We start from the raw sequence: 27,924 nt of genomic DNA, 5'->3' as shown, positions 1-27,924 counted from the left end.
GATTCTTTTTAGAATTTTTCTAGGAATTGAAGTCAAGCTCACTGGTCTATAATTTGTAGACTTTGTTCTCCATCCTTCCTTAATCTTGTATTACCTCTCTAGTTTTCCATGATCTTTCAAATATCAAAGATAGTAGGTCAGCAATCCCATCTGTCAGTTCTTTCAGTACCTGAGGGTATAGTTCATCTGCTGACTCATATTGAGCTTGTATTCCTGGTGACCTGAATCAAGGACAGCAATGTGCTCTTTTACCATCTCCTTTCTTATCTTGGATGTCAATTCCCTATTAGTCATTTTTGTTCTGTCATTCCCAGTACAAAGGTCATTCTTCTTGGTAGAAGAAACAGAAGCAAAGTAACTGTGGTCAGTTGTCCCTTCTAACCCATGCAAAGGTTCTATCGCTCTCTCAATATAGTAAAAAACCCCTAACAAACCATTTCATTGACCTTAACTTCAGTTGTCAGCCTCAGCTCATTCTGAGCTTTAGCATTGCTCAAACTGTTTTTACAGGACTGCTCCATGCTTGTATATTCATCCTGTTACCTTTTTTTAAGTTAATTTTTTTCAATCAGCAAAAATCTTCCTTCTCCCCTGCCCCCCAATTGAGAAAGAAAGAAAGAAAAAAACATTATAAACATGAATAGACAAGCAAAACGAATTTCTGTATTGGCCATGTCCATGAAAAATGTGTCTCATTTTGCATTCTAAGTCTTTCATCTCTCTATCAGGAGGTGGGTAGCATGTTTCGTCATTGTTAGTCCCCTGGAATTATGCTTGGTTGTTAACAATGATCAGAGTTCCTAAGCCTTTCAAAGTTATTTGACTTTACAATATTGTTGTCTTTATATATATTATTCTCCTGATTTTGCTCACTTCACACTGTATCAGTTCATATAAGCCCATCCTTGCATTCTCAGAAACCATCTTCTTCATCTTTACTTATAGAATAATAGTATTCCATCACATTTATATACCGTAATTTGTTCAGTCATTCCCCATTCAGTTTCCACTTCTTTACCATCTCAAAAAGAACTATAAATATTTGTTTTAGTTAGACTTTGTTTTGCTTAGGGCTAATCTCTCCCTTAATTTATTCTTTCTATAATTCCCTCTTCTCCTATTTCCATTTTCCCTCCTATTTTCTTATTGTGTAAAGCATATTTCTGTACCAAACTGTGTGTTTGTATATTCTTCCTTGCCTTGACCAGTTCAAGATGAGAATGGGGTTCAAGTGTCAGCTGTTCCCCCCACTTCTCCCTTCTTATTTGTATAGTCTTCTATTGTATAAGTTAATTTTCCATAACCTTCTTCTCCCTTCTTGCTCCCCTCTCAATTGTATTCCTTTTTCCTTCCCTTTTCATTCTTTTATGATCAAGACATAACAGAACTACTCCCAGGCCTTCTGTCTAATTAAACTCCTTCCATGACCCCTGATTCACAGGGGAGGTGTGTCATCTCTCCATATTAGAATGAAAGCAGTTTATCCTATTTAGTCCTTTATTATTGTTCATTCATATTCACCTTTTATGTTTCCCTTGACTCCTGTGTTTACACTTCAAAGTTTCTATATGACTCTGTTCTTTTAGTCAGGCATACTTAGAAGTCCTTTCATTAAAGGTTAATTTTTTCCTCAGTAAGATTATCCTTAGTTTTTCTAAGTAAGTTATTATTGGTTGTTAGCCTATATCTTTTACTTTCTAAAAGATTTTTTTCAAGCTTTCAGCTCATTTATATAATGTGGTAGATGCTAAATCACAGCCTTACTCTGGCTTCTCAGTACTTGAATTTCTTTCTGACTGCTTGAAATATTTTTTTAATTTGACCAGGAAATTCTGTATTTTTGTTATAATGTTCCTGGCAATTTTCATTTTGGGATTTCTTTCAGGAGGTGATAGGTAGATTCTATTTCTGCTTTGCCCTCTGGTTCTAAGAGATCTGGGCAGTTTTCTTTTTATGATTTCTTGAAATATGATATCTAGGTTCCTTCTTGGTCATGGCTTTTAGGTAGTCTAGTAATTCTTAAACTATCTCTCCTCAGTCTGTTTTCCAAATCAGTTGTTTTGCTAAGAGACACCTTATATTTTCTTCATTTGTTTAACTTTGGTTTAGGATTTCTTGACATTTTGGAGAGTTATTAACTTCTTTTTGGTCTATTTGAATTTTCAGGGAATTAGTTGCTTGGGCCAAGTTTTATACCACTTGTGTGGGACAGTTTATTTCCTTTCCAATTCTTTCTTCTATAGTTCTCATTTCTTTCCCATTTTTCCTCCAGCGCTTTCATTTCATTTGTCAGCCATTTTAACTCTTTTTAGAATCTCTTGCTTTATCTCTTCCAGGAGTTATAGTTGAATTTGTGCCCAAGCTGTGTTTTTCATTGAGGCTTTGCCTGTGGATATTTTTGTTATCTTCTCCTTTCAGGTTTATGTCATGAGTATCTCTGATACCATAAATGCTTTTTATGATAGTTTTGTTTTTTACTTGCTCATTCTTCTATATGACTTCCTGACTTTGAACCTTATTTTAGGACCAAGCTGTGCACCCTTATGGTAGGAATTTCTGGTGGTCATGTGAATTATTATTATTTTTTTTAATATATTGAGTGCTATGTTTTATGAAGATCACAGACACAGCTTAGGCTGGGGATCTGCAAGCTTTCAGTGTTCCCAAAGTGGTATGATTCAAGGTAAAGGCTCATCAGTTTGCCCCCACTCCAACAGATCTGATCACTACAAATTCTTAATCCGGGTTTGGGTTTAGGCAACATGCCTGTGGGCTTGTCCTGTTTGGAATTTTAGTACACTGTTGTTGGACTCAATCACTATCAACCAGCTGAAAAGCTCCGGTGGTTTAGAGGGACAGAATTGTAGGTTTACCTTTGGTCTGGGATTCCTGCCCTGGTTATTTTGCTGTAGTCTTCAGATAGGAATAAAAGCTAGAACTGAGACCCTGCACTGCTCCTGGAGTCAGAACTGCATAGTGCTGCTTGCTTCTAAACTTGCTCTTTGTTCAGTTTAGAGCCTAGGACTTTGGACCATTCTTACCTTGGAACACAACTAGTAATCACAGGTTCCCCTCATCAGCCTGCACTGGATCCATGACCCAGAATTGGATGGTAAGTGACAGATCCACCAGTTGGCCCCTGTTCTTGTACCCTACACAAGCTTAGGTCCCTCTTTGTCAGATCTGAGACCTCTATTTTCACTTGTGCGTAGCCTTTCCTTGAAATGGAATGTTCCACAGAGCATGAACCTGGCCAGATCCTGTCCCTGCTGTCTATAGATCTCTTTGTCTGCCTATGCTAACTTGGGCTGGAAATATGATTAATTGTAATTTTTTCTTGGATTCCTGATCAGAATTAATCTGGTACATTTAGAAGAGAAAATCGGTAGATTTTCTTAGAGAAGTTATGCATATGCGGGGCCACGGGGCTGGCTATACTCCCTTCTACTCTGCCATCTTGGCTCCACTTCTCCGTAGTCTTGTTTCCATCTTTTGTACATTTATCTTTAAAATCTAAATTGCTCGAAGGGAAGAAGAGATATAGGTTTATGGATTGAAAATATGGCAGAGGAATGGAAGATTTTTCAGGATGGGGTGAATTGAACTTGTTTGTAGGAGAAAGGGAAGATATCAGTAGATAGGGAGAAACTGAAGATGAGAGGGAAAGGAATAGTCAGTCAACAAATGGCAGCTGAGTTGAAGCTTGAAAAAAGTTTCTAAGACTCAGTGGTGGGGGAGAGCATTCCAAGCATGGGGGACCACTTGTACAAAGACATTGAAGTAGCAGATGGAGTGACATGTACAAAGAACAGAATGTCTGTATCATAATGTGTAGAGGGGAAAAGAGTATAAGAATACTGGAAAGGCGGAAAAGGCCAGATTGTGAAGCACTTTAAATGCCAAAGTACTATATATTTGATTCTGGAAGATAATAAGAAGCCATTGGAGTCTATAGGAGTGGTGGTGACACAGAGCTATACGGAGAATGGATTAGAGAGAGGAGATGCAAAGCAGGGAGGCCAATTAGGAGGCTTTTGAAAGGGTCGAGGAGAGAGGTGATAAGAGTCTGAACTGAGGTGGTAGCTGTGGAAATGAAGAGAAGGAAATATATACAAAGATGTTGTGAAGGTAGAAATCATATGATTTGGCAATTGATTGGAAAAAATGAGAGTGAAGAGTCAAGAATGACACTGAGGTTGTGAACCTGGGTAATTGAATGGATAATGTTGCCCTTGGCATTAATAGAGATATTTGGAAGATAGAACTGAGGGTGGTGCTGGAATGAGTTTTGTATATGTTAAATTTGATATGGCTTATCATCACCTGGTTTTAAATATGTAGTAGGAATTTGGTGGTCTAGAACTAGAACTCAGAAAGGAGATGGCCTGGATATTAAGATCTGATAGTCATCAGCTTAGAAATGACAATCGAACTTATTGGAACTGTTGAGATTACCAAGTGAAATAATTGAGAGAGATCAGTGGGGCAAACGCCTGAAGAAGACAGAAGGAAATGGGATCTAGGGCACAAATAGAGGACTTAGCCTTGGAAAGGAGAAGAACTATCTAGCCTGTAGAGCCTGGGACAAAGGAGAAGATGGCAAAGACTGGTGTGGAGGAGGGGAAATGAGGGAATTTATGATGAATAGCTTCCGTTTTCTCAAGTGAGGTAATCTGCTGAGAGAGAGTAAGGTGAAAATTGAGATGGGTGCGTGAGTATCGGGAAGATGTTTTAAAACAATTGCTGTGGAAAGTATGATCAGATATGAATAAAAGAACTGCCATTGTCCTAGTAAATGCCCAGTTGAGGTTACATGACATGAATTTATAGTGAATCCATCCAGCATGAATAATTTCATTACTTCTTCTAATATCCTCCAGCTGCTGAGAAGTAGGAACAGAAAAATTGAATGGTGGGAGTAAAATTGGATGGTGGGAGTAATCCAAAGTTAGGGATTAGCAGGATACCAACAATGCATGGTCAAGGGGAGAAGAGACTCAAGGGGGAAAGATAGTTCTTTATTAAGTTGATTAACTACAAGGTCTTGATTAGGATGGGAGAGAAATGAAGCCAGAATAAGGGTGATAAAATAAGGGAACAGGGAGGCCTCTGCCATCAGACTTCATTAAGAGGATCAATAGCAGCAAGTTCAGGGGTAGAAGAAATGATTATTTCTCTTATATTAATAACAAGTTATTTAATTAGAACTAAGGTTTTCCCACCTTCTATTCCCTCATTCTCTGTAGACTATTCAGTCAGCCTTTGAAGGGGGACTGATAAAGAGATGAAATTTTGGGTAGAACCACCCCACTGGGAACATGTAGATCTGATCAAAAGGTAAAGAGATTCTAGTCCAGTAAAATCTGATCCATTGCTTTTTGGTTAGCCAGGTCTGAGTAGAGGTGGACCCCCTTTTGTCTAGATTGCCCTCGGTGGAGTATTCTGGATAAGAGACACATCTCTTTGTCCAAGATTGAGTGATCAGTCACATACCCCAATTCCTCACTAGAATAAACCTACCTCTCATTATAATATTCATTCTCTCATTAATTGTTAACCAATCACAGCTGATTTCCACACTCAGGAACTCCCACTCTTCCAAGAGCATATAAGCATTGAGTGGGATCCATGAGGGGTCTTTGATATTGGAGAATGCCACTTACCCTTTTTATTAATTATCCACTAGCATTAATTAATAAAATGATTGCCCAGAAACTCTGTCTCTATAACTTTTTATATGTCACAGGAGGGAAGTGGTAGAAAGGTATAAGGACAACAGATTGTGATTAGAAAAGGAAATTTCGGAGTTGGGGATTTTGGAGGTAGAGTAGTTTTGAGGTGACTGATGGCAAAAATCTAAGGTGAGTACCCAAATTAGTGGAACCAGTCAATCAATAAACATTTATTAAGCACTTACTATGTGCCAGGTATTGTGTTAAGCATTGGGGATAAAAAAAGAGACAAAAGAACTCCTCAAGGAGCTTACAGTCTAATTGGAGAGACAACAAGCTATATATGGGATATATAGGAAATAATTAAAAGAGGGAAGGCATTAGATTTCAGAGGTACTGGAAAAGGTTTCCTATAGAAGGTGGAGTTTTAGTTGGGACTTAGGAAGGAGGGAGGTCAGTAGGTACAGATGAAGAAGGAGATCATTTCAGGCCTGGGAGACACCAAGGAGAATGCCCAGAGCCAAGAGATAGAATGCCTTGTTTGTAGAAAAGCCAGGAGGCTGGTATCTCTGAATCAAAGAGCACTGATAGGAGAGTAAAGTAATAACAAGATTGGAAAGGTAGGAGAGGGCTAGGTTATGGCAGACTTTGTATGTTAAACAGAGGATTTTAGATTTGATCTTGGAGGCAATAGGGAGCCACATGAGTTTATTGAGTAGGGAGGTGAGCTGGTCAGGTCAAACCACTTTGGTGGCTGAATGGAAGAGGTATTGGAGAGAGGAGAGAGCTGAAGCCAGTACACCCACCAGCAAACTATCGCAATAGCCCAGGCTTGAGGTGATGAGGGTCTGTACCAGAGTGATGGGAGTGTCAGAGAAGACGAGTGTGTATTTGAAAGATGTTACAAAGGTAAAATGGATAGGTGTGGGCAACAGATCGGATATGGGGGGAAGGTGAGATAATGAGGATTTGAGTGTGAACCAGAGTTTATTAGAATTTAAAGGACTGGAGACTGGGAAAGACGTTTTTGCCTAAAGAAACAGCAGTTTTGAATCTCAGGAATTAGAGAATGTCAGAATTCACTAGCCTTACTATGTAAGGAGACATTTTTAGCATGGTTTATAATGGGAAGAGCTTTGGACTTGGGAGTCCCATAGACCTAAGTTAGACTACTACCTAGGTACAATTACAAGCAGTTTAAGTGTAACCGTTCTGAATCTATTCCCTCATTTGGAGAATGCCTACCTTATAGGATTACTGTCGGTATGAAAAGAGATAATGTGTGTGAAGTGCTTTATAAATGTCATCTATCCTTAAGGTAGGCTTTTTGCTTCTCCTGAGCAGAAGCAGTTGGGGTTGGGAGGGAAGGCAGCGGGGCTGGAGCAGGAGCGTGCTGGAGCCAGCTGAAACCGGCTCTTCCCAAACTGATTGTTAAATTTTCAATGTGAGCATTTCACCTCAGAAATCAGTAAACACTACAAATCAACTCTTGATTTATTCATTTGTTGATTGTGCAGACTCAAGAAAGTGATAGAGAAAATGTCAATAATGCACATTAAATTTTAAAATGTTTCGCAAGTACGTGTTTTTCTCCTCCCTCCCCCACAAGGAGCTGGTTGTTAGATATGTATCAGTATGCCCCTGGCTAGGAGCCAGGCCACCAGAACTCTGGTCCCGGTTCTGCCGTTGTTGGTAACAGCCAGGAATCACTGCCCCGTCTGGAGAGGCTTCAGTGAACTCTGTAAAGTGGACCTGAAGTTGGGGCAGTTTCTTGGCCAAGGGTTTGAGGAGAGGGTGGCCTGACCCCTGAGGGGCACGCGGACCACAACAGGTTGATTGTCTAGAGACTTAAGAAAGTGATTCAGAAAACGTTAATAATGTACATTAAATTTAAAGGTGTGTCACAAACACATATGTTTTTTCCCCAGAGAGCCAGTTGCTAAATATTTATCAGAGTACGCCTGGTTGGGAGCTAGGCGATCTGGGAGCAACACATCGGGATGGAGGAATCAGGGTAGACTCCAATTCCAAAGATCAGCCCCGCCCCCAAGCATTCCCCCCCTCCGCAGCCCCCGCCCCGGCTAGAGGTCCAACTATAGCCACGCCCCTAGGAATGGCTCCGCCCCAGGAGCCGCGGTCCTGTGTGCACCTACAACTCACACTTCTGGGAGAGCCGCTTCGCTCTAGGTCCGCCCACATCCCCGCCCCTCCCATCCCAGAGCCCAATCACACCAGACCCAGGCGGAATCCCGCCCCTCCCTTAGCGGCTCGCAGAAAAACCTCTGGTCAGCTGACCGCCCCTCAGAGCACGTGACGAGCGACTTGCGCGTCTGGGCTAACATGGCTGTGGCTGGGGGGGTAAGTCTTCTGCCCTCTCTGAGTTGGTTTTTCGGGAATCCCCGAACCCCCCTGGTCCTGGAGCGCCCGAAGGCGCGGGGGACACCCGGGACCAGCTGTCAGGGAGGGTGTAGGTTGTTTTCTGCAGATCCTGGGGAACCGTTGACAACTACTCCTCCTTCACCAGCACCCCCCCCTACCCCCTGCTGAGTTCTCCACTTCCGGGAATGGAGGGAGTTGCGGGACCTGAGGGGTGCATGTATATGCACGCGTGTGTGTTTTATGTGTCTGTATGTATGTGTGAATTTATCCTCCAACCCCCCCATCCTTTCCCTTTCAAGCTAACGTTCTCACTCAGAACATCTGAGTTTAAAAGATCTCAGAGCATCGAGGCTCTTCCATATCTTTCCATCCCTTCTCTCTTTTTTCTTTTTTAAAAAACTAGGCAGTGGAGTTAAGTGACTTGCCCAGGGTCACACAGCTAGTGTCACGTGTCTGAGGCCGGATTTGAACTCAGGTCCTCCTGACTCTGGGGCCAGAGCTCTATCCACCATGCCACCTAGCTGCCTTCATCCGTTTTCAAACTTCTCATGGTCCGCCTTCCTCCCACTCTCTCAGCTGAGAATCTTGCCTCATATTTTACACCCTAGTCTCAAGTGTTGAAGGTGCCTTACTCCTTATCAAGGCTGTCCTCTCTACTTCTTCAAGAGACCTTATTCCATTCCATCCCTTCTAGCAGATTGATACTTCTGTCATCCCTGCTCTTTCACTTATTTTCAATCTCTCTCTGTGTAATGGCTCATTCCCTGCTGCCTGCAAACATGCCCATGTCTCCAGCATCTTGGAAAAAACTTGATCCTTCCAACCCAACCAACTATGCCCTAAATCCCCACTGCCCTTTGTATCTAAATTCCTTGAAAATGCCAGCTACACAAATGTCTTCACTTTCTCTCCTCTCAATTTTTAACCCTTTACAATCTGGCTTCTGACCTTATTCATTCCACTGAAACTGCTCTCTCCAAAGTTACTAATGATCTCTTAATTGCCGAATCCAATGACCTTTTGCAGCCTTTGACACTGTTGATCACTCTCTTCTCCTTGGATAACTCTCTTTAAGTTTTTGGGAAACTGCTCTCTCCTGGTTCTCTTCCTCCTTATATGATGGCTCCTTCTCTCTCTTCTTTGTAGATCTTCCTCCAGATCTCACCCTTCAAAAACACAGGTGTCCTTCAGGGACCTCTTTTCCTCTCCCTCTGTGTTATATCACTTGGGGATCTCATCAGCTCCCATGGATTTAATTATCATTCTTATGCTGATGATTTTCAAATCTCCCCATCCTGCCTCAAACTCTCTGTTGATCTCCAGTCCCACATTTTCAACTGCCTTTCAGACACATCTCAAATTGAATGCCCCGTTGACATCTTATATTCAGTATGTCCAAAATCAAACTCATTATCTTTCCCCTCTTACCTTCCCTATTACTGCATTGTCCTTCAGGCTTAAAACCTAGGAGTTATCCTGTACTCCTCACTATCTCTCACCTCTCATATTTAAGCTGTTGCTAAGGCCTGTTGATTCCTGCTTTGCAATATTTTTTGAATATACCCTCTTCTCTCTTCTGACACTGCCGCCACTGTGATGTTGGCCCTTATCACTTCATGCCTGGATTATTGCAGTAGTTCACTGGTGGGACTGCCTACCTGAAGCGTCTCTTTACTCCAATCCATCTTCCATTGAGCAACTAAAGTGATTTTCCTAAAGTGATTTTCTGTTGTTTTCTGTTGTGTCATCACCCCCTCCCCACCTCAGTGAACTCCAGTGGCTCCCTCTTGCCTCCTCTCGAAGTTTGGCCTTCAAAGCCCTTCATAACTTAGCTCCTCCTACCTTCCAATCTTTTTACACTTTACTTCCTGACATATGCTTTTCAGTTCAGTGATGCTGAACTGTGGCTGTTCCTTGAGCAAGACACTCCATCTTTTGGCTCCAGGGATTTTCTCTGCCTGTCCCTTATGCCTAGAATGCTCTCTCTCCTCTGTACCATCTATTGACCTCTAAAATCCCACCTTCTACAGAAAGCTTTCTCCCGCCTCTTTTATTTCTAGTGCCTTTCCTTTTAATTATTTTCTGTTTATCCTGTAGATAGCTTGTTTTGTATATATTTGTTTGCATATTATCTCCCCATCTATCTCCCCCTGCCCTGCTCCTTGTATCTCCATCTGCTGCTGTGGTGTGTCTGACACATAAATAGGTGCTTAATTAATGTTGATTGGGTTCAATCTCCTCCTTTTGTACAAATGAAAAAAATAAGAGGTTGCATGTCATAGAGGAGACCACACCACTCCTGAAGTCGGAAGACCTGGGTTCGGATTCTGATTCTGTTACCTATTACCTCTACCTAGCTTTCCCTTGATGACTCCTCATGATTTCTTGGCCCCAATTAGTTTTCACTTCCCTGTTGTGCTTATTATGTAATAATAATAACTGCCTTGACTGCAGGAATCGAAATTGTCTAAACTTTTAAATCTCCCTTTGCTCAGTCCTCTTCACATTCTAAGTCCCTAATTAAACTCTTGCTATTTTGGTCTTGGAAAACTCACTTTAGGTCTCTGAGCCTCGTTTTCTCCTCGATAAAATGAGAGTTGGACTAGATGATCTTTAAGGTCTCTTCCAGCCCTAAATCCTGTTGGGCCCAAAGAAAGGAAGTGATTTACTCATAGTTGACTAGTGAGTCAGTGGCAAAAGCATGACAATGCCCAGATCTTTTGGCTTCCACTTTCATTTCACTCTCAGGACCATGTAGAGGTCCTGAGAGACATGACAAAATGATGGTCTCGGGCTTCTGTCTCAGCTGAGAGAAGCTTGGATATGGCCTCATAGTTAGGGAGCCCCTGGAATCCTTACCAACTGGGCCCTGATATGCTTATCTGTAGAATTATGGTCATACCCACTGGACACTTTAGTGCAGAGACAGGAGCCTTCTTAATTTCTGGGAGCCTGGAGAGAACTGTGAGCCTGGGGGCCTGCCATAAACCTGCAGGAAGCCCAATATAAAGAACTGAAGTGCCATTATACAGGTGAGAAAACTGAAGCTAAGAGGCTAAGTCACTTCCCCAAGGTCGCCCAGCTAAGTAAGCCTCTTAGAATACCTAATTTCCTTCAAGACTGAGATAAGGTGTCACCTGTATGAAGTCTCTGCAGATTCCTTACCTTGTATATATTTTCTATGTATAAATGTTTTCCCCAAGAGAGTGTAAGCTCATTGAGGGCAAAGACTTTTCACTTTTGTCTTTATTCTCGGTGCCTAGCACAATATCTGGCATGTGTTAAGTGCTTATTCATTGCACTTAATGCTTATTAATTGATTCAGTTATCTTAGATGGGGTTCAAACTCAGGTTTTCCTGACTCTAAGTTCAGCACTCAATATGAAGTACTGACCTTACTCCTGGCTTAGTTAATTTTAGTTCTTTTTTTCTGTTGGTTGCACACAAAAAACGTTATAATTAGACCGAGATAGGGTTATGATGAATGAGATCCCATCCCCACTTCCCCACCTCTCATTGTGTGAGCTGATTTTTTTGTCATCTTGAGTTCTGATTGCTTAGTCTTGATGACTCTCTGATTATGATGGCAGAAGACAAAGTGGCTTGTGACTCAAAGAACATCTTGCTTCCAGGAAGAGGAAGACTCTTAGAAGAATTGGAAAGTAACAGACTTTTGGTATAGCTTTTAGAATAAATTTTGTCCAAAGACAAAAAGGGCATAGATTTTTAGAAAAATCAGTCTATTAATCATTAAGCATTTATTTAGTGGTTACTATGAGCCAAGTACCATGCTAACTGCTAGGGTTACAAAAAAAGGCAAAAGATATTCCCTGCCCCCAATGAGCTTACAATATAATGGGAGAGACAACATGCAAATATATACAAAGCAAGTTGTATACAGGATAAATAGGAAATAACAGAGAGGGAAGGCAATGAAATTAAAGTTGGGGAATGTAGAAGGTGGGATTTTGGTTGTGCCTTGAAGGAAGCTAGGAAAGATGAAGAGGGAGAATATTTCAGGCATGGGGAACAGCCGGAGAAAATCTCTGGAGCCAAGAGAAGGTGTATCTTGTTCATGCAAAAGCCATGAGATCAATGTCACTGAACTAAAGAGTACTTGTCAGGGAGTAAAGTATAAGAAGACTGGAAAGATGCCAAGCTATAAAGAAAGGGCTTTGAATGCTAAATAGAGCAAGGAGGCAACAGGGAGCCACTGGTATTTACTGAATGGGGGTGGAGTGGGATGTGTGGCATGATCGAACCTGTGCTTTAGGAAAACCACTTTAGTTACTGAATGGAGGATGGAATGGAGTGAGGACAGACTTGATGCAGGCAGACCCATCCTTGGGCTATTGCAGTATTTCAGGTGTGAGGTGATGAGGGCTAGCACTAGAGTGGTGGCAAGTGTCAGAGGAGAGAAGGGGCCATATTCAAGAAATGTTGCAAAGGAGACATCAACAGGCCTTGGTAACAGCTTGCTTATGGAGATGAGAGATAGTGAGGAGTCCAGGGTTAACTCCCAGGTTTCAAGCCTGAAGGACTGAAAGGATGGTATTGCCCTCTGTAGTAATAAGGAAGGTAGGAGTTGGGAAGGGTTAGGGGGAAAGATAATGAGTTTGGTTTTGGACATATTGAGTTTAAGATGTCTACTGGTCATCTAATTTGTGATGTTTCAAAGACAGTTGGACTGGAGATCAACAGAGAGTTTGAGGCAGGATGGATAGACTTGAAAATCATCAGCATAAAGATGATAATTAAATCTGTGGGAGCTGATCAAGTGATTTAGTAGAAAGGGAGAAGAGAAGAGAGCCCAGGGACAGAGAAGGACACCTGTGGTTAAAGGGCATGATCTGGAGGAAGATCCAGAAAAGGAGACAGAAAAGGGCCCTTAATTTGAGATTGTATTTGATTTGGTAGATTAGACAGATATGTCCAGACAAAGTAGAGAGAACTGCCTACTTGGCTTCTAGGCCTCATGCCATTAGTAAACAGTCTTGGGTTCAGAAAGATTCTGTCTGGCATTTATTAGTTGTAGGATTTTGAGTCTTGGTTTCCATCTTTGCAAAATGAAGATATTAAAACTGCCTCATAAGAGTTGTTATGAAGAAAGCTGTTTGTAAATAGAGCAGCATAATGTGAGGATTTATATCCATTTATGTCCCTATTTACTACCTGTAGTAAAGTACTGCTGCTTTCAGTAATACTGGACTGGGTTTTGATAATGTCCAGATGATCTAGAAGTAGAAGGAGAGTCATGGAGAGGATTGATGAGGTTGAGGCTGCTAGGGAGACCCACACATCCTAGGAAGTGTCAGCAGAGTCAAGAGCTAATAGCCACTTTGGTGCTACCGCCACAGAGGAGGTACAGAAGTTTTGGATTTAAATGGCTGGACCTTGGTGCCCCCAGCTTCTTAATTCAGGTGTAGATCTCAGGTTCTCAACACTATAGTCTCTTTTGATACTTACTATTTCTTCAACTTTGGGCAGGTCTCAGCCTCCTTGGGCTTCACTTTCCTTATCTGTATAAAATGAAGGGCTTGGCCTTAGAGGTCCCTTCCAGCTATAGATCTTTGATTTTAAGTATGGTTTTAAGTGTTGTCCTAGGTTGTCATTCCGGGAATTACAGATAACATAAACATACATTTGCAGTGCCACATCTTAAGGCTGAGATAAGGGCATAGATAAAAAATAAGTCATCTCTGAAATAACTTTTAAGAATTTATCCAACAAATATTTTAAACAAGATGTAAAGAGAGTCTTTCTCTTTCCATTCCCTTACCATCTAATAGACCAAACTTAGAAGGAGATGAAATGTTCTTCAAAAGAAGGAACAAGTTTCCCATGCCCTGGTAGTCACTTTTTATTCTCAGTTTTGCCTGAATCCCTGGTCCCTCATTGTGCTAGTGTGTGTCGGAATGGGATGATAGGTCCTAGGCCAGGAATACTCAGTTTCCTATTCACTTCTCCCTTTGGCTTCTCTTCTTCTGCCCCATCCAGTTGTATTTTTAGGAGGCTTACTACTGACTGTCGGAGCTTCGAGGGATCTTAGAAATGCAATTACTTCAGTACCTTCGTTTAATAGATGAGGCAACTGAGTCCCAGAGAGGGGAAGAGAGTTGATTAAGGTCACATAGGTAGCAAGTGGCAGAGCTGGACCAATTCATTTTTCAGCTCTTTTCTATACTGTTTCCCTTTAAGCTTCAAATTTCTCTGATTTCATTGTTTAGTAGTTACCTTCCCCTCAGATCTCACATAACATTTTGCTCTTCAGCTCTATAATGTTCTGTCATGTAATTCTTTTTTTTTTCCCTGTGGTATTCTGTTTTTGTGTCTTATTCCTTATTAGACTGTAAGCCCTATTAGAGCAGAGATTACATTTTATCTAAACCTTGTATTCCTTAGCACAATGCTATGTAGATAAGTGCTTAAGAATACATGTTGCATTTAAATTTGGACTACCACCTCCATGCTGATGATTCTTGAATCTGCATCTCTGATCTTAACCACTTTCTCAATCCAGAGCTTCTCATTGGACCCTCTGACATTTCCAACTCCCTGCAGGTCACATCTACCTGGATGTCCCACTGTCATTTCATACTTAACAAATCCAAACCAGCTTCTCCCAACTTCCTTATTTCCCCCAAACTAAATGATCATTTATGTTATCTCTGTCACTTTATTCATTCTTATGTCTGTTTTTTGAAATTTCCCTTAGATTTGTCTCTTCTGCTCTTATGGCCCCCACTCTAGGGGGACCCATTATTCCTGAATGCCTAGACTATTGCAGTACCCTCGCAGGGTCCAGTCACAGGATCATAGGATCATAGAGATTTAGAACTCAACTGGATCTAGACATCAAGTCCAGCTCCTTCACTTTACTAATGAGGAAACTGAGGCCCAAAGAGCCAGGGTTTGAACGCAACTCCTCTGACTCCAAAGCCAATGTTCTTTCTCCTCTACCCTGCTGGTTGCCTTACCCTATCCCAAATCTGTTCCACACATTATAAATAACTCTCCTTCCTGAAACTTAAAACATATTATTCTTCAACTCAGCTCTTTATTGTCTATAGAATAAAGTTCATACTTATAAACCTGGCATTCAGGACCTCTGTAATTTATACTTTACCTCTCTTTCCCACACTCTCGACCTGCCTTTTCACCCTTATTTGTTATTTCTCCTTTCTACACAGTCAATGTTCTAGGTAAACTTGAACTATGCTTCATCTCTGTATGGGCTTTGCATTTTCTTAACTCTCTTACCTTAGCCAATTCTATTTACCCTGCCTGGAATGCCTTTCTCTCAGCCATTTCTCCCAAACACATGCCTAGGCAACTCATCTTTCATCACCCAGCTAAAGTGCCCCTTCTTACATGAAGCCTTCTTTGAATCCCTCCCTTCCTCTGAGCTATGAAAAGGACGTACCACATTCTACCATGTTCTGATACTTACTTGTATCCTCATCACTTCTAATAAATGATAAGTTCCCCAAGAAGCAGACTGTGTCTTATTACCCTGGGTCTATAGCCCCCCAGCAGAAAACTTTATATATAGTAGATGCTTAATAAATGTTTGTTGAATGATGAATGCAAAATGGTTTTTAAATGCAGCTAACGTGAATATTCTAAAATCCCCTGAACATCCTGTTTAGAGGCTTTGCTGTAATTGACAAGATGGGAGAATTCTTTTTGTGAAATCCTGTGAAAAAGGATTAATTTAAAAACTGAATGAATTGTCATCAGGGTCTGTGTAGCTGCCAAAAGCCATTTTTGTTGTGTCAAGAAATAACTAGGTTGTAGTGAGACTGTAGTCATTAGTTACTCTGGTTGTGGCTCTGACTTATACTCAACTTTAGGTACTAGTTTATATTGCATTAGTTTTCTCCTTTTTTTCCACCTGAAACTTTTGAAGGAGCCTTTGTTCTTTTGCCTAGGCTGAGGCTGTCCTGCAGATTTTGGTGGGTCGAGAGTGCCCAGAAGGTAGACTTTCTTTAAAGAAGTGATTTGTGCGGACTTCTTCCTCTCTCTTTTCCCTAGGACTTAAGGGTTAGGGATAGCCTTAGCAAAGATCCCTTGTCCCGGGTCCCTTTACTACTTACAGCCTTTCACAGGTTTGATTTCCTGTAGTTAAAAATGTATTTCCTGAATCTTCCAGACTTTTTACCCTTTCAGAATCACTTTTTTTTTTTTATGTAAGGCAACTGGAGTTAAGTGACTTGCCCAGAGTCTCACACAGCTAGTGAGTGTTATGTGTCTGAGGCTGGCCTTGAACTCAGGTCCTCCTGACTCCAAGAGCGGTGCTCTAAAGAATCACTTTTTAAAAGGCATTTGGGAAGAGAGCAGAATGTAGGTTTCAGGAGAGAGGAGTAGGATTCAGAAACATGGGGGAATGCATGCTATCTTACCAACAAAGCATTACAAAAATAAAGTTATAAATGTTTTATTAGTTTGCTTATGCTGTGTTTGCAGCAGGAAATTGTCAAGTTTGTATTTTTTGGATGATAAGGTCCTAGAGAAGTTTTGATTTCTATTGTGATAAATCACATATTGGCTTTCAACCAAACTGTCATTTCCGTGAAAGTCTTGTAATAATTAATAAGTGATAGAACTTGAGGCTCTTGAACTTGAGGCCATTTGGTTACTCCTTCTCTTACCATCTTGGCACCAGATAAGAATAGTACAGTAATATTGTAGTTGATTGCAGACCTGTGATCAATTTTGGAATCTGAGAAAAGCAAAGAAATGCTCTTCAGGTGGAGAGAAATGCTTTGAATAAGTAGGCTCAAAAGAAAATCACAGAGAATTGAACTTGAAGCATGGATTTTTTAAATAGTATTTTTCCCCCAATTACATGTCAAGACAATTTTTAGCATTCATTTTTATAAGATTTTAAGTTCCAAATTTTTCTCCTTCTGTCCCTCCCCTTCCCTCTTCTGAAAATGGTAGGCAATTTAATGTAGGTTATATATGTACTATCGTGTAAAACATATTTCCATATTAGTGAAAGAAGAAACAGATCAAAAGAAAAAAAACCCACAAAAAAGAACATAAGTGAAAAAAGTATGCTTCAATCTTCATTCTGAGTCCATCAGTTCTTTACCTGGATGTGGACAGCATTTTCCTTCGTGAGTCCTTTGTACTTGTCTTGGATCATTGTGTTGCTGAGAAGAGCTGAGTCCTTCATAGTTGGTCATTACTTGAAGTGTGGATTTTGATTATTAGTGTTTTATATGAAGACTTTGGGGGAGGGTCTGTATCGCTGAATTGTAAATGTGAAGTAGGAAGTGTGAGTCTGACCATGTAGGCCCCATCCCTTTTAGTAACTTTTAGTGTTCTCTATTGTTTCAAGAATCAAATAGAAATTCTCTGTTGGGCCTTTAAAGCCCCTCAGAACCTGGCCCCTTTCTACACTTCCAGTCCTCTTACACCTTGCTGCCTTCCACATACTTTGCAATGCAGTGCCAGTGGCCTCCTTTCCTTGCTATTTATTGATCCAATGTTTGATTGATTGTTCCTCCACAGGACACTCCATCTCCCACCTTGGGGCATTTTCACTCCATCTCCCCATGCTTGGCATTCTTTCCCTCTTCATTTTCACCTCTTTTCTTTTCTAATTCTTTTAAGTCCCAGATAAAATCCCACTTTATACAAGAAGCCTTTCCTGATCCACCTTCTATCGATCTAGCTAGTACCTTCTATCTGTGGATTATTTCCATTTCATATTTATGTATCTTGTTTCTATATAGTTGTTTGCATATTGTTTCTCCCATTAGATTGTGAGTTCCTTGAGAGAAGGGACTGTCTTTTGACTTTCTTTGTACGCTCAACAGTGTTTAGTATAGTGCTTTGCACATAGTTGGCACTTCATAAATGCTTGTGAACTTTACTTAAATGTGATTATAGACTTTTGCATTACTTTCTGGATCAACACAGTCAAGGCAGGATCTTCTTATTCCCTCATTTCTCTCTTGTCAGACATATACAGTACTGGTACCTTGGGCAGTGAAGACTTTTCATGCATGAGCTCTCCCAGCTGAATTTGTGGCAGCCACTTCCTTGATTGGGACTTTAAGATCTCAGACGCCCTCATTAAATAGTAAAAACAAGTGAGAAGCACTGCTGTGTACCCAGATGGCTCACTTGATCATCTTGGCCAGGTGGGGCTCTGGCTCCATGATAGCCTCATTCCAAGACTGCCTGGGCCTCAGCAGGAAGAATAGGACACAGAATTAGGCACCTAGGTCTCTGACCACACAATGGATTTGACCTAGAGCAGGGATCAAAAATAAGCCTTTCCAGCTATGTTCCTTTTGATTGATGTGAATGTAAAAATGATGGGAGTCCTACTAGTTAAGGGGCTCCTACTGAGAGAAGATTGAAAGGAATTGAATTGACAGATACTTAAGTTAGAGTTGTCAGCATTGGGTTTCTGTCCGAAAATGCCCAAATGCATTTGTAACCATGAATGATGATTCATCCCTTCTCACCTTCAGGACTCATGATGACAGACTTGGTGGCTTCATGACAACAGGAAAGGGAGAGTGCTTGTGTTTCCAGTTAAAGAAGGGTGATGGGAAAGGTGCCTTTTCTGCTCAGTTGGCATCAGCCCAAGTCTTAGCAAGATAAGTCCGAGGGAGAAGGGGCAGTGATGAGAGATGGGGTGGTAAGTCAGACGAGGGTGCCTGTGCTGTGGATGCAGCAGTCTGCAGACGGCTCCGGTGTGAGTAGCTTCTCTTTTTTTTCCAAAACAGGTCATTGGCATTGAATTGGTTTTCACAAAATTCTAGAATCTCAGAAAGGACTTGGAGAAGATTTTCAGGGAATGTGGTATCTTGTCTTCAAGTAAAGCTAAGTCTCATACTGCATTAAGAGAGGTCTGATGTCCAGGTTGAGAGCAGTGAGAGTCCTGCTGTACTCTGTCCTGGTCAGATATCTGCAATCTTGTGTTTGGTTCTGGGTGCCACATTTTAGGGGGGACATTGATGAGCTGGAGTGTGTCCAGAGGAGGGCAGCCAGACTGATGAAAAGGATTGAATTTATGCCATATGAGGATTGGTTGAAGGAGCTAGGTATGGTAGCCTAGAGAAAAGAAGATGTAGGGGGAATGTCATAGCAGTTTTTAAGTGTTTACAAGGAATTCATGTGGAAGACGTATTAGATTTGTTCTGTTTGGCCTCAAGGGGCAGGATCAGGAGCAATGAAGAGGATTTCTTGTTATTGGAGGTCTTTAAGTGGATGCTGGATGGATGGCTGTTTGTGTAGAATGTTGTAGAAGGGATTCCTGTTCAGGTGCCAATTGCCCTTTGAGGTCCCTTCTAGCTCTGAGAATCTTTTACCCTGTCTTTCCTTTATTTGAAGTATGAATCGCCTTTACAACCTAAAAAACTTCGTACCTCAAATGAAAGGGCTATACTCTTTATATCTGAAAAGGCCTACATGCGGAGGAAAGCTCAATCCAAAGCATAAAATCTAGTGAAGTTAATTTTTAAAACACTTTTATTGAAGAGAAAAATCAGTTCAAAATCAATGAAGTTAATAAAACAGCCTCACTGTTCTCTCCCTCTTTTGAAACTCAACGTGTTCTAAAGAAAAATTCATTTAAAAAAAACTTTGCTAGTTAAAGGTAGTCTTTAAAAAAATTGGCCCCTTTCTAAACTCACTGCTTTTATTTTTTTTCAACTCAGGAGCACAAAAGTTCAAAATGTTAAGTTAAAAAAATTTAACTTACTGTTTTTGAAGCCCCTGGATTGATATATAGTAGGCCACACATATTGAGAATTGGGAAACTGGGTTCCTTTAACTAGCTATGTGATCTTGGGCAAGTTATGTGTCTTCTGTGTTGCCTCACTTATGCCTTTCTAAAATGAGGGGTTGAACTTCATGAACTCTGAGAGCCCTTCCACCTTAAACAGTCTTTGGTTCTCATAATTTAACTTAGTCTTTCCTTCTAAGAAAACATGGCCTCTATGCACCTTTAATACTGAGGGCCTTGGCACTGTTTTTATAGAATATTTTGGGCTGCTAAAATCTTTGTCTTCACTTGAGTTGATAAGCATTGCTATTCACTGTGGTGGGGTGGGATTGATTGGCGTGACTTCTCCTGCAACTCCTGTTATATAAGGCTTAAACCCTTAAAACTGCATTTGTGGCTTAGTATGTAACCTCTCTATCCTGTCTTCTAATCTTCAGAAATTCATATTTTTTTTCTCTCTGCCTCCTATGATAAACTTTAATGAGATAGGAGAGGAGAATTTTTGAAGGAATTTGAGCCTGTGTGGATATTGGCTACTGTGATCGTGCTGGCTGGCTGTTACCATGTAGTGAAGCAATGTTTTTTGTTTTCTAAATAAATTCCTTTCCGCTTTGTTTCTGTCATTCTATCTAAAGAGATCAATTCCCTTGATATGTCCTGGTCTATAATGCTTGCAGTAATACAAACAAGCCCACATTCCTCAGTGTGAGAGTAGTAGGCCCAGCTCCTGAGCCTACCCACAAGTTTGTGTGGGTAGGCAAGGAACAAAAGATGTGAAAATGGTATTTTGGTTTTAAAGAATCCAGCTTGTCTAACCACCTCACTTTCAGGTATCTGAATTACAGCTGTAGGGAAAGGTTAAGTTTGTAAGAAACAAGACCCATCTCCCCACAGATCCCCTGTTGGAGTAATTGGGGAGGCAGCAGGGTTCAATGAAAAGGCTGCAGGCTTCAGAATCAGTCGGCCTGGGTTCCAGTCCTACCTTGATGGTTCCTAGCAGTGTAACCTTGGACAAGTCACATGACCTCCCTGAACTGGGATTTCCTTTTCTGTAAAGTGAGAGGGCCTTGGACTAGATGAACTCCTCAGGACTCTGTGGGCCATTTGTTAAAACTCTAGTTCTAGTTAGCAGGGGTTTTATTTTCTGTTCTATTGAAGATTTGCACACATTTTTGCACTGCCATGAATATTTGGCTTCTTCTAGAAGCTGTGGTCAAACAGATTGAAGTCTTGAGGGCATCTGGGAGTGTGGTCTCTTCCTTAGGATGTGATGTACAGGCATCGAGTCCTGCCTGGTCTTAGCTGACCTCCCTGGTTCCTGTTTCCTCATTCTTTGTTCCCTCCCCACTTTCTGCACTCTACAGTGCAGCCAAATTGGCCTTTTCATTTGTCCATTTTGTCTACGTGCATTCATACAGGCTTGGACTACACTTTCTCCTTATCACTGTCATAGAGAATCTCTGGATTCCTTCTAAGCTTAGTTCATGAGCTGCCTCCCTCAGGAGGCCTTTCCTCATCCTCTTAGGTTCTAGCCCCACCCTCTCAATTTCCTGGCATTTATTTTGTATATACTTACTTATGTCCATATTGTTTCCTCTGGTAGGAGGTCATATTCTTGAGGGATGGGACCATTTCTTTTTTGTCTTTGTATCTCTAGCTCTTGGTATAGTAACTGGAACATAGTAGGCAATTAATGTCTACTGATGAAGAGCTGCTTTGACTGTGTCTTTTGCAACCCAGAGACATTGGGTGGTGGGCCTAGCATGTCAAACTTAAACTCATTGTCTGACTTTCCAGCCCTTTATAATTTAGATCCACCTTCTCTATCGAACCTTATGGGTGTGTGGGGAACCTGGGGGGTGGAGGGAAGTGTCTAATGTCATTTTCCAATGCCAGGCAGGTCACAGCACGACCACGACCGTGACCATCATTTCTCCTCAATCCCTGATGGTAACACTCCTGGACCTGGTCTCAAGAGCCTTGAAGATTCTAGTGTGTCCCAAACCACCAGTCCCACTTCCAGCCCACAAAACCATCAATAAGGGGAGAAATCGTTGTTGAGAGAGAGCCCACCTTCCTTATCACCACCAGTAATAACTATTGACCAATTGCCAGCAATAGGCAGATAAACACAAGAGCCCTGGGAGTGACAAGTACCCCTAGGCCACCAGTTCTGCTTCTAACCCAGCCCCCATGGCGACCATGCTGGGAAACACTGGTGGAGAAGGTGCCAGCCATCCCCACCAACTGCCACACACAAGGCAGACAAGTCAGCTTAGCTGATGCAGCAAAGCATCCACCACCACCACCACCTAGACCACCATCTTAGACCCTGATAGAAACAGTGTAGGATCCTGAACCCCAAACCCTGGAGAATAGCAGTACTTCAAGCTCAATGCCCTTAGGTGTCAGCTGTCCCACCCCCTTTACCCCCCCAACTGTCACACATGGCAGACAAACCAGCCTAGCTGAAGCCACAAAGCATCTGGCTTCCAGAGGGAGAGAAGGGGAAGCATGTGTCAGGCAAGTCAAACTATACCATCACCCCCTTGCCCCACCTTGAGAGGTAGGCTCCCTCTCCCCAACTTCTCTGAATGAACATGGCCCACCTACCCACCCATACTGCTTGGATGATTGGGAAGTTAGCACGTATAATCCTTCCCAGTAAGATGGAGGACCATTGGACTTTACCATGGCTTGCAAGGCAGCAGCCTTGCAAACTCCCCTAGCATTGTCATGTGACTTGATCATATACCTGAAGGAACCCTAGACTTTGCCATCTACCCTACTCTAGCACCCTCAGTACTACCAGGTCTTTCTACCTTGAAACTGAACTTTCCTAGATATGTTGTGTCCCCTAATTAGGATGTAAGCTCCTTGAGAGCAGGGACTGACTTAGTTTTCCATCTGTGTCTCCAGAACTTAGCCCAGTGTGTGGCACATAGTTAAGTACTTAATAAATGTTTCTTCATTCATTCAGTGATTTCCCAAATGCAGTCTAACCAATTCTGGGCCCAGATCGTTGTCCCTTGTAGTGTCTACAATATATATCACAAGATAAATATACTGAAAGACTAACTCCTAGGCCACCTGTCTAGCTGTATGCTATAACCTGGATAATATGCATTCTACATGCACTTGGTTTTCCCTTCACTGATTGCTAAATAACACAATAGGTGCTCATCATATATTGACTGAAGGCATCTTTAGATTTTAAGTTGGTGTCATGTAATAATTAGAAAGCATTGGTAAAGACCCAGACGCCCTCTGTCGATATCATCTGAGGAAAAAGCATCAGTGGCTTCCTCTTGCTTTTTAGATAAAATACAGACTATCCTGTTTGACATTTAAGCACTTCACAATCTGGCTGGAAGGAGCTTCTTCTCCAGGTTTATTACTCCTTACTTTGCTTTTGTACGCTGGACTATTTGTTATTTCTTGCATACATTCCTTTTCCTATTACCCTTATACAGGCTGACTTTCCCCAGTGCTGGGAATGTACCCTCTTCTGCCTTTCATCTTTTAGAATCCTCAGCTTTCCTCCAGGCTCTTAATGTCTCCAGCTGCCAATGTTCCTCACCACAGTTTTTATTTTGTATATGTTTTGTATTTATTATATGTGCACATGTTGTTTCCAATCCAATCCAATAAGCTTTCATTAAACACCTGTCACATGCCAGGTACTCTGCTAAGCACTAGGGATACAATTATTAAGAAGACAGCCCCTGCCTCAATAACCCTACAGTCCAAAGAGGAAAACAACATTGTTTCTGCGCTTTATAATAGAAGGCTTTGGGAGGAGTTTGGACTCTGCCCTACAAACCTAGGGGACAGAAGGCAGTGGGAGGCGAGTCAATCAAGGGTTGAGTTAATAGCTTGGTGGTGCATTTAGCAGAGATGAGCTTGTTCTGCGAGGGGCATCTTGTTCCATGGAGTTGAAGCCAGGCAAGGCAGAAGATGCAAAGTGCAGAAATTCTACTGTTTCCCTTGATAGAATGTAAGCACTTTGAAATCAGGGCTATCTCATTTCTGTCTCGTGTCCCCATCTAGCACAGTCCCTTGCACATTGTAGGAGTGTCATAATGCTTATTGATTGTTTGGTGTCCATACAGCCAAGCAAGTGAAGTAAGCCTGTCAGTACACTAGGGGGTCTTTGGGAGCCATCAGAGAGGGGGCCTACCTTTGAAGTATGTGCCGAGCACACTAGCAGGAGGCTCCATGGTTTGTCGTGTCTGCCTTCGTGTACTGCCTGTGTATCTTGTTTTGTAAGCTGAGAATGGATTTATGTCAATCCAAATGGTTTTCAAATATTTGCCATGTATTGATAGATCTTTTTTCTGTCTGTGTTTGTATGTGTGTCATCTCATTATATGCATGTGGCATTAAAGCCTAAGAAATCTACTAAACAGGTGGTGGTTAGGGGAGGCTTGGCACATGTACACTTGACTGGGATGACTTTCTCTTTTTTCAGACCTGTATTTTGGCTGGGGAATGAAACCTTGAAAGTACCACGGGCCCTGTTCTCCTTGAACAGGAAACGTCTGTGTGATCGTCTAAGGAAGAACTCAGCTGTGCAGGAACGTTCTTTGGTCCTCCTGCAGGGAGGGGAAGAGAGTAATAGGTACTGCACGGACACTGGGGTTCTTTTCCGACAGGTGAGTAGGGGAGGTTAGGCTAATTTGTCTTCTGGTTGTTTGTCCCTTCTGCATTGTCTTCAGTTTCCTGATTCATAAGTTTTGTCCATCGGTTTAAAAGGTCATTTATATCAAAGTCTCAATATCCCATGCTATGTTCCCATATACTAACATACCTGGTGCGTGTTTCTGGAATCTAGCTGATTCCGGAGTCCATTTGTTACTATTGAATTGGAGCTCAACATACACTTCAAATGAAAAATCTGGCCTTCTTCATCCTTCTACTCTTGTGAAATAGATGTTAGTACAAATGGCTAGATTTGAAACCGATGGAGTGGCCATTCCCCAGTAGTCATGTGTCACGTGGAAGAGAGATTTCATTTGTTCTCCTTGGCTCTAGATGGCAAAGTAAGGAGAAATCAGTGGAAGTTGTAGAGACTCGAATTTAGTTTTGATGTTAGAGGAAAGGGTTCCAAGCTTTCCCGGAGAGGAACAGGCTACCTTGGAAGGTACTGGGTTCTTCCTTACTAGAGTGCTTCAAGAAAAGGTTTGATGATCCATTTGGGGGTATATGTTAGAGAGAACTCTTACTCAGGTATGAGTTGGACTAGATCAGGGGTGGAGAACCTGTGGCCTTGAGGCCGCATGTGGCCCTCTATGTCCTCAGGTGCAGCCCTTTGACTGAATCCAAACTTCATTCGTTCTGTGGTTCCCCACCCCTGGACTAGATGGCCTTAGAGGAGCCTTCCAGCATCAAGACATTCTGTGACTGTGTCACAGGTTTAGATTAATGTTCTGGGTCTAAGATACCAGCTTGTTGACCTTCTCCTTAAAGTCACAGACATCTTGACCTGGGTGAAGCTTTGCCATGATTCATTCCATTGCTTTGAATTAAGGAGGGGCCATATTTCAACCTGCTCAGGCAGATGACTTAAACACGAATGCCTTCTCCGATATTCACATATTTCCTGGGGCCTGGCTCATGTGGTCCAAACATCACTTACCTCCAGGGCTCTTCAGACATTGAGAAAGTCTTTTCTGGGCTTCAGCTTCTTCCTCTGTAAAATGAGGGTGTTGAACTAGATCCTACCCTCTAACGGCCAGCCTAGCTCTGAAGTTCCAGCCTAAGCCAGCAGCACTTGGCTCCTGGGTTCCTTACATTTGCAGTGCATGTTGTCTGCTGTTGGAATTGTTTGGCTGTCCCCATTGCTGCAGCTCAGTTAATGTTAGATAATGCTACTAAAGGAAATCTTTTGGAGAACTAATTGCCGAGTATTTGTGGAATAAAACGTTCTTTGGCTTATGGAGATCCTTTCTGGGCTGTCATTCATCCATTAGAATAGCTGTATGCTTGGGCATTCCATTAAATGATTTTTCTGAGAAAAGATTATTGACTCTTGCTCAAGTTTTACCTTCTTACCAGTTTTTTATTTTACTCTCATTTTCAGCTGAGCATACGCTTACTGATATAGGCAAAAATTGTCTTAAATCAGAACCTCCCCTATTTCTATACTTTTAAAAAGTTTATTCCCCCAGCAACTATGACCAAAAGCTTTGAGGGCTCCTGTTGCTGGTGATTTTGATGGAGATTGGAGACAGATGGCAAACGTTTAAGTAGAAAAATTGCTTGTTCTATGAGCATAGTTTCATGTATGCAAATCAAAAAAGGTTTACTGATACCCAGTGTGAGGCCCTGAGATTAGCTATTTTTTGGAGAGATGTAGAGGAATAAGGCATATACTTTGCTCTAATAGACTAGTTTAGCAGCCCTGCAAACGTCTGTTACATGACTACTGTGTGCAAAACAATTACGCAGTAGATAGAGCTTTGGGCATGGAGTTAGAAAGACCTGAGTTCAAATCCTGCCTCAGATACTTACTAGCTATGTGACCCTGGGCAAGTCACTTAACCTCTTTGCCTCAGTTTCCTCATCTGCAAAATGGGGACAGTAATATCACCTACCTTCCAGGATTGTCGTGAGGATACAATAAGATAATATTTGTAAAATGCTTTGTAAATCTTAAGGCACCATTTAAATGTTAGCTCTTATTATTGTTATTATTAAATACAAAATTAAAAACAATTCCTCCCCCAAGATTAGGCTTTAAAAATTTTTTTAATTGACATTTTTTGTTTTTCTGTCACGTTTATTAACAAATATATTCCTTCCCTACCCATTGAACCAGCCCTCACAGTAAAGAATACAAGAGAAAAAGGGGAAAAAGCAGCTTAGAAAAACTAACCAGCCCATCAGCCAGTGGCTGTCAGTACATACCTTGTTCTACTGCCATTGTATCCCTAGCCTCTCATCTCTTCTCTTGGTTGTTATAATTTTGCAGCATTGTTTTGATTTTTGATGCTGCTATTTCCATTTATATTGTTATCATTGTGCATTTTGAATTGTTTTCCTGGCTCTGTTTACTTTGTACTAGTTCATATGAGAGATCATTGAAACCCTTTATTTTACAGATCAGGAAAATCAGAATCAGAGAGGTCGAGTCACTTATTCAAAATTACACAGCCAATTAGTGGCAAGCCTCGGCAAGAAATCTAGATGGTGTATGGAAAGTGCTTTGTAAACCTTAAGAATTGTTATTTAAATATCAGCTCTTATTTTTTGTTCTTCCAGAGCCTAAAAACATGAAAAAAAAATATCATGGCCATTGAGGGTATCAAATGTTAGAAGACAGTATGTGATTTGTTGTCACGTATATAGTACAGACTAGAAGATTTCCAAAGGGAAGTAGTCATCACTTAAGGCTGCGTTGGTTAGGGAAAGCTTCATGGAGAAGGAATTTGAAGTAGGCCTTGAAAGAAGATAGGCTTTGGAAAGGGTAACAAGAGTGGACTGTGTGGGAGTCATGCTACCTGGTTCTAGAACTTTCTGTAAGGTACTTGGCCTGTCTGGGCTGGAGCAGAATGTGAGCTTGTTTCAAGTAGTGGTCATTTCATTCTTTGTGCTGGTGTCCCCAGAGCCTCGCACAGTCCCTGACACATAGAAGGTGCTTAATACTTACTGACTGATGGATTTTAAAATGAGAGTGTCCAACTCGATGGTTTCTAAAGTCCCTTCTAGCTCTTAACAGTCTGTTGACTGTTGAGTGTGTTCCGCATAACACTTGGCCAGTTCTTGTTGCCATGTGCTTCTGCATTGGCCTGGGCTGGATCACTGGGTAACTAACATACTGTCCTCATTCCTCACCCTAGGAATCCTTCTTTCACTGGGCTTTTGGTGTCACAGAGCCAGGCTGCTTTGGAGTAATTGATGTCGACTTTGGAAAATCTACCCTGTTTGTTCCTAGGCTCCCTGAAAGCCATGCCACCTGGATGGGAAAGTAAGATCCTTTACCATATAGAGAGCCTTGTGTTGGGATCAAGCTGGGTGAGTCAATGAAGGATCATGGGAGAACAGGACAGCAGGGTGGCCATGGATGAAGGAGTTTGCTTTCTCCTTGTTTTATGATTGTGTCCATGTACACCAGGGAACTAT

At 41.6% G+C, this 27,924-nt stretch overlaps 1 protein-coding gene across 1 annotated transcript in view; it reads left to right on the top strand.

Moving 5' to 3' along the window:
- The first annotated feature begins 7,884 nt into the window (after nucleotides 1–7,884).
- PEPD (peptidase D) overlaps nucleotides 7,885–27,924 on the top strand; it is a 257,325-nt gene continuing 237,285 nt past the window's right edge. Inside the window, exons 1-3 of the mRNA XM_020985026.2 lie at nucleotides 7,885–8,029; nucleotides 24,272–24,455; nucleotides 27,642–27,769. Coding sequence (XP_020840685.1) covers nucleotides 8,013–8,029; nucleotides 24,272–24,455; nucleotides 27,642–27,769 — 329 coding nt within the window. The 5' untranslated portion in view covers nucleotides 7,885–8,012. The remainder of the gene's footprint in view (nucleotides 8,030–24,271; nucleotides 24,456–27,641; nucleotides 27,770–27,924) is intronic.

This window comes from Phascolarctos cinereus, unplaced genomic scaffold (assembly GCF_003287225.1).
Source record: "Phascolarctos cinereus isolate Bilbo 61053 unplaced genomic scaffold, phaCin_HiC Scaffold_2;HRSCAF=192, whole genome shotgun sequence".
NCBI lineage: Eukaryota > Metazoa > Chordata > Mammalia > Diprotodontia > Phascolarctidae > Phascolarctos > Phascolarctos cinereus.
This window is presented reverse-complemented; position numbering and strand designations above follow the sequence as displayed.